Source organism: Pongo pygmaeus, chromosome 8, assembly GCF_028885625.2.
Source record: "Pongo pygmaeus isolate AG05252 chromosome 8, NHGRI_mPonPyg2-v2.0_pri, whole genome shotgun sequence".
NCBI classification, from domain to species: Eukaryota; Metazoa; Chordata; class Mammalia; order Primates; family Hominidae; genus Pongo; species Pongo pygmaeus.
The window spans coordinates 36,627,338-36,647,370 of record NC_072381.2 but is presented as its reverse complement, the minus strand read 5'-3'; the positions used below and the strand labels follow the sequence as shown (position 1 = coordinate 36,647,370).

The window sequence follows — 20,033 nt, the reverse complement described above, 5'->3', positions numbered from 1 at the left end:
AGGAAAGAGATAAACAGGAAAGAAAGAGAAGAAAGAAAGAAAGAGGAAGGAAGGAAGGAGGCAGGAAGGAAGGAAGGGAAGAAGGAAGGGAGGGAGGGAGGGAGGAAGGAAGGAAGGAAAGAAAGAAAGGGAGAAAGAGAAAAAGAGAGAGGGAAGGAAGGAGAGAGGGAGGGAGGGAGAGAGGGAGGGAGGGAGAGAGGGAGGGATGAAGGAAAGAGAAAGAAAGAAAGAAATCCTTTATCTCTATAAGACTGGGAAGACTTAGAGAGACTTGGGAAGTCCACCAGAATTTGACACTACAAGGGACAACAAGATTTGCCCCTGAATGCTTCAGGAATATCAGGTGAAAAAAAAACAAAACAATTTTTTGAGCAGCCACTATGTGCCAGACTTTGATCTAAGTATTGAAGACAGGGGTCGGAGGCATGGCTCACAGCTTTCAGTGGCTTAAGGAGCAAAAGTGAGAGAAAGGAGAAAGAGAGAGAGAGAAAATATATTAAAATAGGCACATTCATTCAAATAGCTTTATGCCAAAACCAATTTGGGATGTTTGTTTAATGTTTGGACTAATTGCCTTGACATCCTGCAGATACACCAAGCAGGCTGTTATTCTCCACGTTTGAAGACATTTCATTGTCAAGGTCTTCTTTAGAAGAGTCAAAGTGCCCATCGTTTTGATGAGGAATTGGTTCACCTTTTTTTGTTATTTGCTGGAGTGAAGGGTGGTGCGTCTCCCCAACCCTTCCATACATGGAAACCAGGGGATAGTCATCTATTTCTGAGCTACATCCAGATGCCTATTTCCTCTCTTGATTAGGGTGAGCAGGTTAATCCTGTCCCATAGCAAACCTCTGCTCTACTATATCCTCCCACCTGCCTGATTTCAGCCAGCACTAAACTTGAAGGTCACACCTGAACTTGGGCAGCACCTAGATCAAAGCCAGAATGATGCTAAGCAGTGCAGAAAGGCCTGGATCGGAAGCCCAGCCCAAGACCTGGGGCAGTTGTCTGTTGCTACACAAAAGTCATAAACACAGACTGTGCATTCCACAATACCCATGGTTTTTTTCATCTTCTCCACGGGAACATGAAGATTCTCAGGGAAGTCTGAATTGTATGACTCTCTAAAGCGCACAGACAAAGCCTGAATTAAAAAACTTGTGACAAATCTATGGTCACTCCTCTACAGCAAAAGCACTCCCTCTATGCAGTGAGGACAGCCACCCAGCATACACACACACGGACAACTCATCCCACATCCTGTGCACTTTACACCCATACAAGGGAATAGTATCAGATGCCCCTGGAAACCAACTGTTTATTAGACATATTTTCTACATTTGTCATTTCTGCTCTAACACAATGATGTATGAAGCATGATATTATAATGCAATCAGCATTAATTTTTGATATGGTTTGGCTGTGTCCCCACCCAAATCTCATCTTGATTTGTAGCTCCCATAATCCCCGCGTGTTGTGGGAAGGACCTTGTAGGAGGTAATTGAATCACAGGGCGGGTTTTCCCATGCAATTCTCATGATAATCTCACAAGATCTGACCGTTTTATAAAGGGGAGTTCCCCTGCACATGCTCTCTTGCCTGTCGCCATGTAAGATGTGACTTTGCTCCTCCTTCACCTTCCGCCATGATTGTGAGTCCTCCCCAGCCATGTAGAACTGTGAGTCCATTAAACTTTTTCTGCTGGGTGCGGTGGCTCATGCCTGTAATTCTAGCACTTTGGGAGGCTGAGTTGGGTGGATCACGAGGTCAGAAGATCGAGACCATCCTGGCTAACACGGTGAAATCCCGTCTCTACTAAATATACAAAAAACTAGCCAGGTGTGGTGGCGGGCGCCTGTAGTCCCAGCTACTTGGGAGGCTGAGGCAGGAGAATGGCCTGAACCCAGGGGGCAGAGCTTGCAGTGAGCCGAGATCATGCCACTGCACTCCAGCCTGGGCGACAGAGTGAGACTCTGACTCAAAAAAAAAACAAAAAAAAAGTTCTCTTTCTTTATAAATTACCCAGTCTCGGGTATTTCTTCATAGCAGTATGAAAAGAATTAATACAATTTTATTAAGGGGTTTGGAGAAGTTTAATGTCTCTCTATTTATGACATGCATAACAGATGTTTCTTTCATCCAAAGCAGAAAAACAAAAAAAAAACTCATGATAATTCACTAGAAAATATTGAACATTAATAAACTATACTAATGGAAGAAAACATGCCTTACATGAAACACATGGCAAAGAATTTGATAATAGAACCGGGAGAGTGTGGTTGACAGAACCATCTCACCATCATCAGAAAGCTGACTCCAGTTCATCACTTTAGTTTTGTTGGGGCATTTGAATGTCATGTGCTTTTTTTTTTTTTTTTTTTTAATAAAACGTGTTATCTAAATTAAATCCGTACTGAGAATATATCTCCTGTAATGTCCGTGTGTCCCCAGGCCAGCTTGCCCTTCTGCCTGAGGACCTTCGTTGAGCTATGAGATTTTACAGGTGCCAAAGTGAGTGTGCATCAGCACAGGCATTCCCGTGTGCAAAGGACAGCCGGGCTCTCTCAGCTCTGCTTGGTGCTTTTTTTTTTTTTTTTTGACAGTGTCTCACTGTGTTGCCTAGGCTGCAGTGCAGTGCCATGATCTTGGCTCACTGCAGCCTGGATCTCCCAGGCTCAAATGGTCCTCCCATCTCAGCCTCCCAAGTAGCTGGGACTACAGGCGGAAGCCACCGTGCCCAGCTAATTTTTAGATATTTTGTAGAGACGAGGGTCTCATTATGTTGCCCAGGCTGGTCTCAAACTCCTGGGCAAGGAGATATATTCTCAAACGATCCTCCTGCCTGGGCCTCCCAAAGTGCTGGGATTACAGGCATGAGCCCCGGGACACCGCCAGGTGCTGTTTTTTTCACACCCACTCAGACTTCCTGGCTCTCAGGTGGGGAGCACCGCCGGAGCTGGCAGGCAGGTCAGGGGGCTGCAGGCTGCTGCAGGAAGGGTGCGCGGCCAGGCGGCTGGGGGCTGCTGAGGGCTGCTCCTCGGATCCTAAGCCCCTGGGGTCCTGGGCGGCCTCTCGGTGGGGCCTGCCCCTGGGCTGTCTGCCCAGCTTTTCGCTGGCGGAGGATGTCACCTCACTCTCATCCTCATCCGGAATCTTCGTGTGCCCTGACACCCTGGATGTACCCCTGAGGCTGCCAGCCCCCTCCCCTCCGGCGCGTGCACCCGGGGGCGCAGGTGCCCCCTCTTCCTCCCGCGAACTCTCCTCGTCCGTCCTGCGTCCCTCGGCGTGGCCTGGGGCTCCGCTCTGCTTCCGGATGGTGGGGCTTGTTGAGGGTCCCGGCCTCCTGCGCATCCGCCGCCGCAGGCTGCAGACCAGGTCCGTGAGGCTCAGCAGGAAAGAGAGCGCGCTGACCGCCCAGAGGAACAGCATCAGTAGGGACTTCTCCGTGGGCCGCGACACGTAGCAGTCCACCACGCCCGTGCACGGAGGGCGCGTGCAAGGGAACTTCTTCGGGGCCAAGAATCCAAAGAGAAAGTAGTGCAAGGCCCCGAAGGCTGCCTCCAGCAGGGTCCGGAGGAGGAGGTGGATGATGTAGCCGGCCGAGAAGTCGGGCACCTGGAGGCCTCCGCGCTCCCTGCATGGCCGCGGGCAGCGTCTCTGCCCGGAGGCCGGGTCCCGGGGGTCGGGGCAGCGGCTGGGGCCTAGCGCGGCGAGCGTGGCTCCTCGGTGCAGGACATAGACGCTGAAGACGGCAGAGGGGAGGAGGACGCACACGCCCTGGATCAGCCAGAACCGCAGGTGAGACACAGGGGAGAACACGTCGTAGCAAACGTTGGCGCATCCCGGCTGCAACGTGTTGCAGACAAACCTCTCCTGCTCGTCCTGGTAGACGGGTCGCCCCGCCAAGACAATCACCAGCATCCGCAGCAGCATCGTGAGGACGAACCAGAGCTTTCCTGGAAGAGAGGAAGAAGGCATGGCCTCATCACCCCGAATACACTGCCCTGAATAACAGCTTTAAAGTTTCTATTGGGGCTGAGATTGGGGAATTGAAACGTCAATAAGCATGTCTTTAGTTTTCTGTTTGTGTTGTCGTTGTTGTTGTTGTTGGACACAGGGTCGTGCTATATTGCCCAGGCTGGTCTTGAACTCCTGGCCTCAAGTGCTCCTGCCGCCTTGGCCTCTTGAGTAGCTGGGATTACAGGCATGAGCCACCACACCTGTCAGCTTGTCTTTACTTACAGCAAGAATATCGGGTAGTTCATCTGACAAATATTTATTGAGCACTGAACATTCTTGTTTGTAAGATGCTTCAAGATGAGTAGATTTTTAAAAAGCATTATATTAAAAGTGTTTTAATCTGTCTGCTAATTCAGACTTTTGGTAATGTCTCCTGGACTGATAGGTCCAGAAAGAAAGTTTGGCTGAGCAAATTAATGATTTAAATAAGATTTAAATTTTCTTCTTAGGAGAATAAGCCTTTTAAAAGAGGCTGGCATATTTCTGTAACTGCCAATTCGAGCTGCTGATTTCAGTAAATCTTCTTACTTATGACAACAGTCCAGGGATCTCTATTTAATTACAGGGCTTGTATTTAATGTTAGTCTATGGCCCTTGAAATTGAATTTCCTTATGAACATTCCATTTTTCAGATTTTTTAATCATTCAGAATTCCTCTTCCCCTTTTCCAGTTATTAGGAATGAATGAGGCTTGTCTTTCTTCAATGTATCGTGAATGAATGACACCAAGCTAGAAAACCAAAATAACTGTCAAGCCCTATTTTCATGGCACCGGCCAACTGTTTCGAAACGTGTTTAAAACTCAGCCAAAATAACTTGTGAATATTGTGTTTTGTGATGAGAGAAACATCGCCTGACATCATAAAAACAAAACAAAAATAAATAAAGACAAACAAAGAATAATATCATTATGTGATGAGTCATTGAGTTCAACTTTTAACATCAAGTTGGTTTTGTCTAAATCTACAAAATAATGAGCCAGAAAAGTATCAACCGCATCTGCTGCATATATTCATCCTTTTCTGACCCCCATACCTCTCTGAAAATGTGAGTCATCTGCATTAAACAAAAATCTATTATTTTCTTTGTTAAAAAAAATAACTAAACTTGGGATTTGGTTTAAAGTGCACAAGAGAAATGGCTACTCCTTAAAAATTAAGCTTCCAGGCCAGGCGTGGTAACTCACACCTGTAATCCCAGCACTTTGGGAAGCCGAGGTGGGTGGCTCACGAGGTCAGGAGATCGAGACCATCCTGGCTAACATGGTGAAACCTCGTCTCTACTAAAAACACAAAAAATTAGCTAGGCGTGGTGGCAGGCGCCTGTAGTCCCAGCTACTCGGGAGGCTGAGGCAGGAGAATCGCTTGAACCGGGGAGGCAGAGGTTGCAGTGAGCTGAGATCGCATCACTGCACTCCAGCCTGGGCAAGAGAGTGAGACTCTGTCTCCAAAAACAAAAAAAAATTAAGCTTCCAGGATAAAACCTAAAGGCATCACTTTCTCATTAACATTTGCTGTTCTGTGCCTTTTCCTGGTAATGTAGCCACACCAGGGTTGCACACAAACACCCCTCCACCTGCTTCGGTCTTTGGAGTCAGCACCCCAGTGTCAGCACAGGACGGTCTGTGAGAGAACAATGTCACACACAAGACTCCCTTACATGACGGAGGAACCGCGGAACCATTCGAAGAAACTAGAAACCTCAGCTCTCTTTCCTCCAGAAAGGCACAGCCCTTTCTTTTGGGAGTGGGTGGACTTTCAGCTTGGTGCCTGCACACTGAAAATGAGTAAATACCTGGACCCTTTAAGAAGGACTCAATTCCACCATGGCAATGGAAACAAAAACAGCGCAGGAGTTTGGAGATGGTTCCAATACTCACCCACCATGGTCACGTTGCAGTTTAATGTGATGATGAGAAACCCTAGCAAGTCCATGCCTTCCATGCTTCCAGAATGTCCCAGGCTCCAGGCTGCAGGAGACACTGGAGGGCTGTGTTCTCCAAGGAGGTGGATAAATGTCCTTTAACTACATAAGACTTAAAGATGTGAGCTGGAGATAAGAAAGCAAAGGTTTGAGCCAGGAGTAGGAGGTGGGTTTTTCTGTCTCCAAGTTGAGACAGCCCTAAGCCATTTGCCTCTGAGGCAAAACATTCCTGACAACTGCAGTGACCAGCAGAGCAAGCAGCAGTCATCTCTTATTGTGGGCTATTCTTACCCGCCTGGGATATTCCCAGCCCGTGGCAGTGCTCATATGTCCCCACCAGGACAGCCAGACACTTCAGGATATAATAGCAGCAACTACTTTTAACCCAAGAAAGAAAACTTCTGCTAACTAGCTAAGTAAATTTCTCTATTAAAAAGGCATTTGCTCCTTGAAAACATTTCCACAACCACTTCACTTGTGCAAGAAGCCCTTAAAGTGTTCATGTTTTGTCTTCTCAATCAAGCACGAATTGCCATGCCACCATCACACGAACCCACAAGGATCTTGCCCTTATTCTGAATTCCTGTATCATTGGTGCAGGCAGAAATCTGTAACTCAGTCGGGTGTCCCAACTTTAGACCGTGACTTGGTTATTCTCCTGCTGCTTCCTGTGCAGTGAGTGACAACTCTTCGCTTGGAAACAAAAGCCTGGGTGCAAAGCCCGAGGCAGCCCCCTACTCACTGGGGAAGTCATTGGATGCTTCCAGATAGCCTCATCTTGCAATAAGGAGAATCATGCCATTCCACTTGCCATTTGTGGGAGGCTTATGTGAAATGATGGCGTAGAATAAGAGCAACTGGTGTGAAGTGGGTGTACGACAACCCATATCTGTGGGATTTCAATCCCTAACTGGCCTCTACGACCTTCACAGATTACATCTTCCCTTTGTATCTCCCAGCCCCATCTAGCCTGGAGCTGTTCCCATTGAATCTACTTAATAAATGTCTGTGAAATTTGTCATGAAATATCACGGTCTGGACCTGCTGACATCAATCACAGTTGCATCAAAATCCTATCGCTTCAGCCACCTTCATATCTGGGAAGAACCCATCCTGCAGGGTTGGGGATCTATGATCAGGGTGGAAATTGTAAACTTTAAAAGGAATGATTTCAATTTTCCATGAAAGCTATTCTTTATATCCCCATCTTTTCTTCATTTCTGATCTATTCTTGACTTTAGTAATATCCCTAGAAAGATTCCCAGAAGAGTGCAACAAAGCTACTTTCATCTTTACTCACATGTCACGCACCGATCCATGGAAAACGTTTTGACCCCCTTGAAAGGAACAGTGGTTTTGCTATATTTTAGTCAAATGCTTCGACATGAGCAAGGAAATTTGAGAAATTGTAGTTAAGTAAAAATATTGAAATAGTCACAGGGTGTAAGTATAAAATAAAGGAGAATTTGTCTCCTAATAGACTGCTCATGGTATTGGCTTTTTTAAAAAAATGAAATATCAGGAAAGCAATTACTGAATCCTGCTGTGTGATAGAAATAGCCTGTCCCAAATGCGGAATAAATTAGCCCTGCATGACCGTGAGCAAATCACTGCAGCTTTTCATGCTTCGGTTTTCTCATCAGTGAAGCAGAAAAAAAGAATGTGTTCTTCACCCACTTACAGTGACTGTGATATGCAAAATGTGACCAGAGATGTGAAAATGATTTTGAAATGTAAAGAATGACCCAGTGTCAGTGACAGGTGCTTCTCAGGGTCGGCTTCTCTGGTCCCATCCTTCAGGGCATCTTCTGAGCAGCCCATGCCCACCCACCTCCCTTCTCATCCTGGTCACCTTTGCTCTTCCTCCTTGAGGAAGACTCCCCCTCACAAGACTTAGAGCTAAAAATTAACCACTGGTACAAGGAAGAAATTTTCTATTTTCTTCAGCTGAGCCTTTTCCTGCTCTTAAAGTCCCCAAACTGTCGTTCTTTGACTGCATTTTCAATTCCAGTTCAACTCAACTGCACAGCTCCCCAGTGTCTTCTCTCTACCAAGACAGCATTCACAGTGCCCCCTGGAGTTTGTTTTTGAGGCAGTTGGGCTGGTTCTTCTACGCAGAGAGACATAGCTTCTTTCCCAAGGGAGGAAAAGAACTTCCAAGCACTGTTCCCACCTCCGACAGTCCTAAGATCTTCCAAGAGACACTGAATGGACACAGATTCATTCTCTCAATCATACCAAAATGATGCCTCCTCCCCAAGCCACAGGAGGGCATGCTGGCCAAAGAAGACCCCAGAGGAATGTGCTGAACTAAACAACTGCTTATTAGGTGCAAGCAGGTCAGATGAGGCTGCAGGTTAATAGATATCTCACTTGTGAGATGTGCATCAATGTGCTAAATCACATTCCCCAAGGCAGCAAAGACGGGCCCCAGTGAGGAACGCATAGACCCCCAAAATTCCACTTTCCACAGACTCACAGACCCAGGCATCTTTGGAAATGGAAGTCACCTTAAAATATGCTTAGTCACCTTCCCAACTTTCAGGTGAAATTAAGATGTGGCCAAGACCATCCAGCCTCAGTACAGAGCTTAAATGATATTTGCTATCCCTGCCTTTTGATCCATAACACATCAAAAGCAAACAAAAAAAATTCAACTGTCCTGAATGTTAAGAAATACAATTATCTGGATAGCCCAATGTTAGCCTTCAAGTGTTTGAAGTTGTATTATTTTAACTTTTCCATGGAATTTTTTCTAAGGCACCCTTCAGAAACTGAGCAGAGGGCAGGTGCGGTGGCTCACTCCTTCAATCCCAGCACTTTTGGAAGCCAAGGCAGGTGGATTTCTTGAGCCCAGGAGTTCTAGACCAGCCTGACCAACATGGAGAAACTTCATCTCTACTAAAAATAGTAAAATTAGCCAGGTGTGGTGGTGTGTGCCTATAGTCCCACCTACTTGGGAGACTGAGGTAGGAGGATCACTTGAGCCTGGGAGGCAGAGGTTGCAGTGAGCTGAGATCACACCAGGCCACTGCAGTCCAGCCTGGGCCACAGAGCAAGACCCTGTCTCAAAAAAAAAAAAAAAAAAAAAAAAAGAAAAGAAAAGAAAAGGAAAAGAAATTGAGCAGAAAAAAAAAAAAAGAAAAGAAAAGGAAAAGAAATTGAGCAGAAAAATCAAGGGAATTGAGTTTTCTTTTGTGAAGAAAGCAAAGGACTCCACCATTGCTCACAGGTCCTGAGCAATATGTCAGGACACCCTTCATGTGATATCAGCTGAAATCAAATCCAACACATGTTCTTACCATCCAGGCAGGAAGGAATCATCCTCTTCCTTGTCATTGTTTCTAACGGTGCCCTTTGACTTACTGATGCCTTTCAAAACATTACCAATAGTATCATGAACACAGTTAGTACCATAAATGTTCCCTGAGCACCTGCTATGTCTTCAGCACTGTTCTTGGCACTAGGGAAATGGCAGAGAATGAAGTATAAAAATTCCTGCCCTCACTGAACTTACATCCTAGTGGGAAGAACTGACAAAGAACAAGATAAATGTCTTCAGCAAAACTGACTGTTAGTCAGTAATAAGTTCTAAGGGGAGTAGTGGATACCAAGGTTTAATGGGGTAGCCAGTGTCCTAAGAAGAATTACATTTGAGTAAAGACAGAAGCCAGTGAAGGGGCAGCCACGTGAATGTTATGACCACGAGCCCTCCCTGATGAATTCCTGCTCTCTTTTCTAATTCACTTGGACCAGCGGCTGCATGGCATATTTTGAAAATTACTAAAATGTCCTAAAATTCTGTATAGTGTATGCACATGGACCAAGTTACCTCCTGCAGCCTGTCTGTAACTCCTGTCACCTGTCCCTCGCAGGCTAAAGTGACACTACCCAGCAGGGACCTGGTGGAAGCATTCCCAGGCATCGTTTTCTCTCCAACACACAGGTGTCCAGCAGGGGTCTCTACACTGGCCACAAACACACCTGTTCCTTTCACGGATGGGAATTTTCATTTTTAGAGTCAAATCAATGAAAAAAATACTCATCAAGCCATCACTGGTAGTCAAAGAAGTAATTAGGAGGAAAACAGCACAAAGTTCCAGGGTAGAGGACCTGGGTTCAGTTCTGGTTCCAATCGCTGACCAGTGTTTGACTTTGAGCAAATATTAGGTTGGCACAGAAGTAATTGTGGTTTTTGCCATTAACCATGATGTTGCCCAGGCTGGTCTTGAACTCGTGGCCTCAAATGATCCTCCTGCTTCAGTCTCCCAAAGCACTGAGATTCCAGGTGTGAGCCACCTCGCCTGGCCACAGGTTCTCTCTCTAGGTGAGTGACACCAAGATCCATCTCGCCCAAGCAGAAAACTAGTACTCAGTCTCCGTGAAATATGTTTTAAAATTTCATTGCTTAAAGCTCTTCAGTGGCTCCTCACTGATGGTGCCAAACAGAGCTTGCCTGGCCCTACGAGCCCTGGACTCCGCTTGCCTCTCGGGCCTCACCCTTTGCTCCCCTCGACCCTGCAATGGCACTGACCTTCTTGCACAGCCTCTGATCTCTGCTGCCTCTGAGACCTGCCACAGCCCTTTCCTCTCTCTGACTGGCTCCCAGGGATTTCTATCTCCTTTGCCCAAGACTGGGTTGGGTGTCCTCCTCTTGCGGTGCTCATTATGACAAGAAGCACATGCATTGTCAGAGCAATGCCTGCCCTGCCCAGCCTCTCTGCCCTGCCACCCCCAGCCCAAGACCATGTGAGGCTCTAGTCCTCCTCCCTGGCCAAGATCTGCCTTTGCACTCACTGGCCCTCAGCTGGAAGTCAGCTCCACTTCATCAAGATTAGAGAGAATACGCTGGGAAGACGTCCGGCCAGTCTCAGTCCCCCACAGATCCTGAATCTTTTTCACTGAGTTGTGAAGCAAGGATAATCAAAGCTCCTACTTCTCAGGGTTGTAAGAGAATGAAATGAACTAACAAGTGTAAACTGCCCGGCGCAGCAGAAACATCCGATAAATAGTAGGAAGAATTCAGTTTGCTTCTTATGTTTCTTTCTTTTTTTTTTTTTTTTGCTGAGACGGAGTCTCACTCTGTCACCAGGCTGGAGTGCAGTGGCATGATCTCGGCTCACTGCAACCTCCGCCTCCCGGGTTCAAGCAATTCTCCTGCCTCAGCCTCCCAAGTAGCTGGGACTACAGGCACACGCCACCATGCCCAGCTAATTTTTTTATTTTTAGTAGAGATGGGGTTTCACCATGTTGGCCAGGATGATCTCGATCTCTTGACCTTGTGATCTGCCCGCCTCAGCCTCCCAAAGTGCTGGGTTACAGGTGTGAGCCACCGCGCCTGGCCATCTTCTTGTAGTTCATACTTCTTTCACATGGTCCATTTTTTTTTGCGTACAGGGCTGGCCTTGTTGGACATGGCCAACCAACTGGAGTGGTTCTTTCTCTTTGCTCAGTGAATGAAGCAGTCACAACACACCAGAGGCTATTTCTCATGTCTCGAGCCCTTCCTGACTCAACGTTCCCTGGCATGGGATGTTCACCGTCAGCCACTCTGTCCGGACCTCTCTGTGTCCACAGCCCTTTCCAAAGCCTAGGGCTCCCGATGGCCACACATTTGTCCGGATCTTAACTATCTGCAAGAGTGCGTTGCACTATTTCCCTGATGGAACAGATTCCATGACCCGCTGAGGCCTTCCAAGAGCACAGCTCCCCAGCAATCAGTGGCAGCAGCCCTGAATGGAGGGTGCTTGTCCCATGAGCGCTGACACCCACAGGCAATGCACTGCCAGCCGGAGTTCGTCTGCGCTTTGCAACCAGCGTTTCACAAATGGCAGCACTGCGTGTTTGCAGGGAGGTCCTCTCTGCTTGGAAGCAGTGCAGGCTTTGCTTTTGCAAAATTTTAAGTTATCGTGTTTTTTTTCTCTTTGTTGTACATACCATTGAAGAAGTTAATCTTTTTAAATTGACACATGATAATTGTACATAGTTATGAGTACAGTGTGATGTTCCAATACATGTATAGACTTTGTAATGATCAAATTGGGATAATTAGCATATCCAGCATCCCAAATAGTTATCATTTCTTTGTGACGGGAACATTCAAAATCCTCTCCTCTAGCTATTTTGAAATATAGAACACATTATTGTTAACTATGTCACCCCACTATGTGACAGCACACAAGGACTTATTAAGAAAGCTTTCTTCTTACATTCTTTTTTTCTAAGTAGTAAAAGTAGATGGAGGAGGCTGGGCCCGATGGCTCACACCTGTAATCCCAGCATTTTGGGAGGCCGAGGCAGGCAGATCACCTGAGGTCAAGAGTTCGAGACCAGCCTGGCCAACATGGTGAAACCCCGTCTCTATGAAAATTAGCTGGGCAAGGTGGTGCGTGCCTGTAATCCCAGCTACTTGGGAGGCTGAGGCAGGAGAATCGTCTGAACCTGGGAGGTGGAGGTTGCAGTGAGCCAAGATCATGCCACTGCGCTCCAGCCTGGGTGACAGAGTGAGACTCTTTCTCAAAAAAAAAAAAAAAGTAAATGATTGTTTTCCTTCCCTTCTGGATAACAGGCAGGCAGCTTAGGGACCCTGGGTAGGGCCTTCTGCCTCAACACACCTTTGTCTCTTGTCTAACATCAAATATTAAATACTTGTGGTCTTCTGGCTTTTAAGGGTGATAAAAATTAAAGTCTCTCTGGGAGAGGCAACTCACTACATCTTATCAGTCATCTTCACTATGGTGTGAGTTAGAAACACTGCTCCTGGAAGCAGGCCTTTCTGTGAAGGTAAGGGCCTGGGGTGGAGAAGGGGGCCAATGGGATGTCACGGATATTTTCCCATGCTGCAGCGCTCCAGCATCACACAGAGCAAGGCCAAATTCAGGATTAGTGAGTCCTCATATCGACCTCCTGTTCATTTTTATGTTTTAGACAATAACTGAAAGAAGGAAGGAAAGGGAAAGAAAGAGAGAGAGAGGAAGGGAGGGAGAGAGGAAGGGAGGGAGGGAGGAAGGGAGGGAAGGAAGGAAGGGTTAGGGGAAGGGAGGGAGGGAAGGAAGGAAGGAAGCAGGGAGGGAGGGAGGAAGGGAGAAAAGAGAGGAAGGAAGAGAAGAGAGGAAGGGAGGGAGGGAAGGAAGGAAGGGTTAGGGGAAGGGAGGGAGGGAAGGAAGGAAGGAAGCAGGGAGGGAGGGAGGAAGGGAGAAAAGAGAGGAAGGAAGAGAAGAGAGGAAGGGAGGGGAGGGAACAGAGATACAGGCAGCTGTGATCATGGTGACTTCAGCATCAGATGATTAGTCTTGTTAAGAGAGAGGAACTAGTCCACGTTTTCCCTCTGTGCGTTCTCTTTGTTCTCTGCCGTGAAATATTAGAAGAGGGAATGAAGGAACTCAATCTATTTTAAAACTCACAACTGTTAGATGCCAACCCTCCAAACATTCACAGCCACTTTGATTCAGAACGAGGTTTGTCCCAAATGCGGATATATCCAGAAGGGCCAGACAGTAGTGTCTTGAAGCACAGGTGACAGCCAATTTATCTCTGAGCTAATGTCCCACCCTGTGGGACAATTTGTTTTGTTTGGTTTGGTTTGGTTTTTTAGAGACAGGGTCTTCCTCTGCCTCCCATCATCACTCAGGCTGGAGTGCAGTAGCCCAATCACAGCTCACTGCAGCCTCAAGCTCCTGAGCTGAAGCAATCTGCCTGCCTTAGCCTGAGTAGCTGGGACCACAGGCACACACACCACCATGCCTTGCTAATTTACTTATTTATTTTTGTAAAATGGGGTCTTACTATGTTACCCAGGCTGGTCATGAACTCCTGGCCTCAAGCGATCCTCCTTCTTTGGCCTCCCAGAATGCTGGGATTACAGGCATGAGCCACTGCACCCAGCTGCACCAGCAATTTGAAAGACAGGTGATCTCGGGAGGTCTTTTTAATTCTAATTTTCTCTTTAGGAACACAAATGAAAGGAAGGTAGGGTACATTCCATTTTGTTTGCTGCAATGCAGTGGCTACAGCCTGGATCTCCACGGAAACCAGCAATGCAATAACCAACCTCTATTTCCAGATGAAAGCAAAGACAAACAACAAAGTAGGAAAATTAAGTATGAGAAAAACGGACAACAGCTTCAAATCGACTGGGTGAAGGGACAGAGTTGGATCTGGTGGCACCACTGTCGTAAGGATCACTTTTATACCTGTGAGTGTGATCTGGGTCCCCCATGAGCCACCAACCCTGGTGGGTGCACATGCACTTCACGTCTGCATTCAATGGTCAAGGCCACCCAGCCGGTGAAGGGAGAAACTGGGCCTGACATGGACGCTCCCCACCCCATATGCCACAGAAGTGTGACGGCTTCAGCCTGAAGAGGACCCATTCTGTGAGGCAGCTACAGGAGAAAATGGAAGGAGGCTTTTGCTTTTGCTTTTCTGTTGTTCTGTTTTTCACTTCCCTAAAGGAAGGAATGGGAGTTTATTATTGAGTGTTTCTGAAAAGGAATGAGAGTGGCCTTCAACAATAACACACCGAGCATCTGCAGTGTGCCGGACAATGTGTTGGGACTGCGAACAGGTGAGTAAGACGTAGGCTTTCCCCTGTAGGAGAGGGAGGCAGTTGAGTGTACTTCCAACAGCAAGAACTGTGACCAGCTTCCCATGTCCCCAGAGGCAGAAGACATGGCCGCATAACAATAGTGAATAGTAAGGTCTATAACAGAGTATGAAGAGAGCAAGAAGGAGACAACTAGGGCTGTTTTCCTTCTTGAAGTATTAGCGCTTAGCCTTACTTCAAGGAATGTTGAGGGAGCTGCTTAGTCATCTCTGCTAGTCCAAGTGTCTACATGCTCCCCACCCTAGGGTTTGCCGGAACCCACGGAATTGGAAATCTAGTGGAAACTCATTGTTAACGTTATAGAAGACCTCCTTTGGGGTTCCAGTTAGGCTTGTCCCACAGTGGTCACCCCGTTTTCTACCCATTCTTCAAGCAAGTGGTGAGCCATGAGTGCATTCACACGATGAAGAATAGTATTTGCATTACACACACATGCTTGTGGGTGAGGTAAGTTAGGGAGAAGAAAATAAGTCTCTGGGAGATTTCACAACTGCCTAACACCACGCAGGCTGTAGGTGACAAGGCTGAGATTCTATCCCAATTGATTTGACTCCGAAGTCCATATTCTTCCCACTTGACACGAAGATAGAAGCCACTGGGAGACCCAGGGAGAGCATCATGGAGAAGCTCTCATTGTCAGGCAAGACTATAAGAGATAATCTTTGAGAAGTTGCTTCTCCTTTCTGGGAACAAGCTAAGATCTACAGCAGGCGTGCTGGCAAGCAACTTCAATCTTTCTTGGAAAGAGCTGGCATAAGAAAACTCAACGGATGATTAAAAGGCAACACAGAGCCCTTCTTGTTAGCTCAGTTTGGGCTTATGAAAAGGCTCTGTTAGGGTAATCCATTCTAATCCCAACACTACCTCCAGGCAATTCCCTTGGGAAATGGGACTGAATTTTAAAAGATTAAATGTGTGTATAGAAATGATTTTCCCAAGGGGTGGCTCCTCTCTCATCCTAAGTGAGGCTTTGCTGGCTTAACTATAACGAGTGTGAATCACCCTGAACACTAATCCTTTTCCTTTTTCAAGACATATTCTTCATAATGTGAGTGCACTCATAGCTCACTACTTGCCTGAAGAATGGTAGAAATTGGGGTGGCAGCTGCGGTATAAGCCTAACTGGAACCCCAAAGGAGATCCCTAGTTCCATGTCTTCTGTAATGTTAACAATGAATCTCCACTAGATTTCCAATTCTGTGGGTTCTGGTGGATCCTAGGAGGGGCTTATGTAGACACTTGAACGTAGCAGGGATGACTAAGCAGCTACCTCAAACTTTGTAAGGCTAAGCACTAATACTTCAAGATGGAAAACAGCCAACAAGAGCTTAATGATTTATTGGATTCAAAAATGGAGAGGCAAACATTTAAGGAAAATACAACATGACACGTGTCTTTTAATCTTTTAATCTCTGTGTGTGTGTTCTGTATTTCAACCCTATTTGAGCTTCTTAAGACCAACATCAAATCTGTTAAAGTGTTTTCCTGTCACCTAGGTTAATGCCCAAGGATAGTGTACTTAATAAATTTATGTTGATAAAAATGACCTTGCAAATATCTGTGTGGAATTTTTCTTTTTAATTTAAAACAGTAGATATAGATGTTATTTCCTGATTGGCTGGTTTTATGTATTTTGAAGTTTTGTTATCAGGTGCGTACATATTAAGATTTGCATGTCTTCTTGATGAATTGACCTTTTTATCATTATGAAATGTCCCTCTTCATCTCTAGTAATATTTCTTATCCTGAAGTATATTTTTCTGAATCAATGTAATGATTCCACTCATTATATTTGTTTTCTTTTAAATCCTTTACCGTATTTGGAATAACTGGTCTAAAGTTCCTCATCTGTAAATTCCATCATCTAGATCTATTATTTCTGAATCTATTTATACTGACTGATTTCTTTCCTTATTACGGGTCACATTTTCTTGGTTCTTAATCTGTCTAGTTATTTCTATTGGATGCTGAACATTATATGTGTTATGTTGTTGAATGTCTTGATTTTATCTTCCTTTAAACAGTGTTAAATTTTGGTTTGGCAGGCAGTTAAGTTGTTTGTGTATTAGCTTGGTCTTTCTCAGGCTAATTTTAAGCTTTGTTAAAACGGGTCTAATCTAGCCCTACTATCAGGGTTTTATATTTCTTGAGTCTTAACTGAATTTCTCAGGTGTTTAAGAAGATCTCCCAACTGTAGCTAGTCAGAACTTAAATGTCTCCTTGCCCTGTGTGAGACTTAGAATTGTTCAGCTTAAAGCTTCCACTCAAAGCTGTTCATTTCCTGACTTAGAAAGTTCCATGCTTTGCATGCACAGTTTAATATTCAGCCCAAGACTCAAGAGGACTTCAACGTAGATTTCTGGAGTTCTGCATAGCTTCCTCCTCTCTGTGTCTCGCCCTACACACCTCAGCTGTGCCAACCTCCCTAATCTCTGATCTGTGGCTTCTCAACTCAGTGAGACCCCTCTGCCCTACCTGGATGCTTCCTGGATGCCATTCAAAAAGTGCCTCCAGGTAAAAGCTCAAACTGTCATAGGACTTACTTCATTTCTTTCCATTCTGTCAGAGAGCATGATCCTTTGCTGCCTGTTTTCAATAGCTGAACATTATTGCTTCCCATATTTTGTCTAGTTTTTTAAGTTATTTACCGTGGGATGTCTAGTCCAGTACTATTTATTCTATCTTGGCCATGAGCAGAAACCTCTGCCTGATCATCTGCATCAACCTCGATCCCAGTTTACCTTTACCCTGGGGATGCAGAGATATAGTAAGATACTTCCTCCCATGAATCTGTAATCTGTCTTTGCTATATGAAGATGTGTGCTTGCCTCTCTGCAAGCAACCTGAAATAAAATATTCTAACCAGGCCATGAAAATGATAAAGTCAACCTGGGCATGATCATGTATGGGGCAGACTGTGTACCCTTAGGAAAGAAACAAAAATGAAAAGCAAGAGAAAGGAAGAGCTGGAAAACCAAGGAGAAGAGAAGGAAGAAGAAAAAAAAATCACAAAAAGAATAATGCCATGGTCAGAATGTTTATGTGCTCCCCAAATCCGTATGTTGAAATCCTAACCCCCAAGGTGATGTGATATGAGGAGGTGGGGCCTTTGGGAGGTGATCAGGTCATGAGGGTGGGGCACTTATGAATGGGATTGGTGCCCTTATCAAAGAAGCTCTGGAGAGCTGCCCTGCCTCTTCTACCACGTGAGAACACAGCAAGAAGTTGCTGGGTCTAGGAACCACGAAACACCCTCACCAGACACTGAATCTGCTGATGCTTTGACTTTGGACTTCCCAGCCCCCAGAACTGTGAGAAGTAAATTTCTGTTGCTTGTAAGTCACCCATTTCATGGTATTTATTAAATAGCAGCCTGAATGAACTAGGACAAAGAACAGACATGGAAAATGAACTAGAATTTTAACTCTCCATGACTTAAGTTTTACAAAAGAATAAGACTCTGCTTCCAGCCCTGTGGCTCTCCAGAAATGCTCTGGGCATTGAGACGTGGATTAGAAATAGAAACCAAAATATTTCTGTTTTCATTCATTGAGTTTTCTCCCATTTGCAAGGAAAAGCATGCTTATGATAAGAAATCTTTATACTAGCAAGAGTAAAATATTGTTTTTCTCAGTGACAAAGGTTGTTTTGTTCTATTATTTTTTTAATCTTGCATGCCATACTGTTTATTACCTCCCATTTTCAATTATTATTATTATTATTATTTTTGACAGGATCTTGCTCTGTCACCCAGGCTGGAGTGCCATGGCGCAATCATGGCTCACCGCAGCCCCAATCTCGTGGGCTCAAGCAATCCACTTGCCTCAGCCTCCTGAGTAGCTGGGACCATAGGCACGTGCCACCATGCCTGGCTAATTTTTAAAATTTGTGTAGAAATGGGGTCTTGCTATGTTGCCCAGGCTGGTCTCAAACTCCTGGGCTCAAGAAATCCTCCTGCCTCAGCCTCCCAAAGTGCTGGGATTACAGGCGTGAGCCACCACAGCCAGCCTGCCTTCTATTTTTCAATAAATAAACTATACACTTGGGGCTCTCAGCCTTTACAGGTGAGGAAACGTCTTGGTAATTCAACACCTAATTCTCCCCCATGCCTGAAATTCCTCTCACAATGCAGGCATTACACCCGTGTCTCTGTGAGAGACGTCATGAGGCACAGAGAATAACACCCCTCGCCATGTCTTCCATAATGAGGGTAACATATTGTCCATTTCTTTATGAAGAATCCCCTCTCTTCCTTTCAGATTGCAAATCAAAACTTGATGGCCTCCTGTGATTGTGACAATATTTTAACTTAACAACTGAAACAAATATAAAGTTCTCAAAGGAAGCAGTGAATTTTGGCACTGGAATGAAAGTAGCTATATAGAGTGCTGGAGAGTCCAAAGAGTTGAGCCTGTTTCTAAAGCTGGGCCGGGTGCAGTGGCTCACACCTGCAATCTCAACACTTAGGGAGGCTGAGACTGGAGGATCACTTGAGCCCAGGAGTTTGACAGCAGCCTGTGCAACATGGCAAAGCTCCGCCTCTAGAAAAAATACAAATAAAAAGAAATTAGCCAGTGTGGTGGTGCATGCTTGTCATCCCAGCTACTCAGGAGGCTGAGGTGGGAGGACAACTTGAGCCCAGGAGGTCGAGGCTACAAGTGAGCCATGATCATGCCATTGCATTCCAGCCTGAGTGACAGAGCAAGACTCTGTCTTAAACAACAAACAAACAAAAACAAAAACAAAAAACAGCAACAACAACAAAAATAAAATATTCAAGCTGAGCTGATTGACACAGCTACTGCACTGTAGCTCCATTAGCTTCTGCAGCAAAATGCCTTCCTCTGTGCAATTTATGACATCAATAAATAATTGACCCTAAAAGCAACAGGTGTGGAGTTCTTACTTCTATTTCTAACTTCTTACTTAGCTGTTAAAAAACAAAACCCATGCTGTTGCCAGAGTGATCAAAAACAGAAGGTCTTTTTCTGACAAAAGACAGATGGGTTGAAATTAAATGTGCCTTTGTTTATGTCATTTTGGTTTTGGCTCAGTTTGTTGTTGTTGTTTTTTTTTAAGCTCTTATTCAATGAAAGCCTTAGCAATGAACTGAAACAGGATGGAAATTGCAGGGCATTTCTACCATTTCTCAGGAACAACCAAACTCTAAAAGCAGTTGCTTTCTGTTTCTCTCTCTTTTCTGTTAAATTGGATACTGAGGCAGACCAGGAGCTGAAGATATCCAAAGCTCTCTCAGAGTACAGCTCTTTCAGTATGGCCATTGGGAGCCATTATTTAAGGGAGAAAGGACAGGATATGCATGAGCTTCTGACAGTAACTACACAGATGTGCTTCTTCTCTTTGGAGCTGAGAGGAGAAAAGGATGATTTCGGGCAAGAATTCCTTTCAGTCCCCACAGGAGGTCATTTTCTGTTCCTGCACTTACAGCTCCATCCACCATTTTCCTTAGTGTAAGTGGGGGCAG

General features: G+C 45.5%; 1 protein-coding gene across 1 annotated transcript; it reads right to left on the bottom strand.

The window, feature by feature from the left end:
- Nucleotides 1-2,598: 2,598 nt before the first annotated feature.
- GJD4 (gap junction protein delta 4) lies at nt 2,599-6,190 on the bottom strand. Its single transcript, XM_054435246.1, has 2 exons — nt 5,900-6,190; nt 2,599-3,956 (listed from the first exon to the last, which is right to left on the bottom strand). The coding sequence occupies exons 1-2, from the start codon at nt 5,961-5,963 to the stop codon at nt 2,908-2,910; spliced, it is 1,113 nt and encodes a 370-aa protein (XP_054291221.1). The 5' UTR covers nt 5,964-6,190; the 3' UTR covers nt 2,599-2,907.
- Between the last annotated feature and the right edge of the window lie 13,843 nt (nt 6,191-20,033).

Excerpts from the sequence above, each read along its gene's own strand:
- GJD4 (XM_054435246.1), bottom strand. The coding sequence starts at position 5,963 with ATGGAAGGCATGGACTTGCTAGGGTTTCTCATCATCACATTAAACTGC. Across the intron at positions 3,957-5,899 it reads CTGCAACGTGACCATGGTGG|GAAAGCTCTGGTTCGTCCTC; the intron begins GTGAGTATTGGA and ends CCTCTCTTCCAG.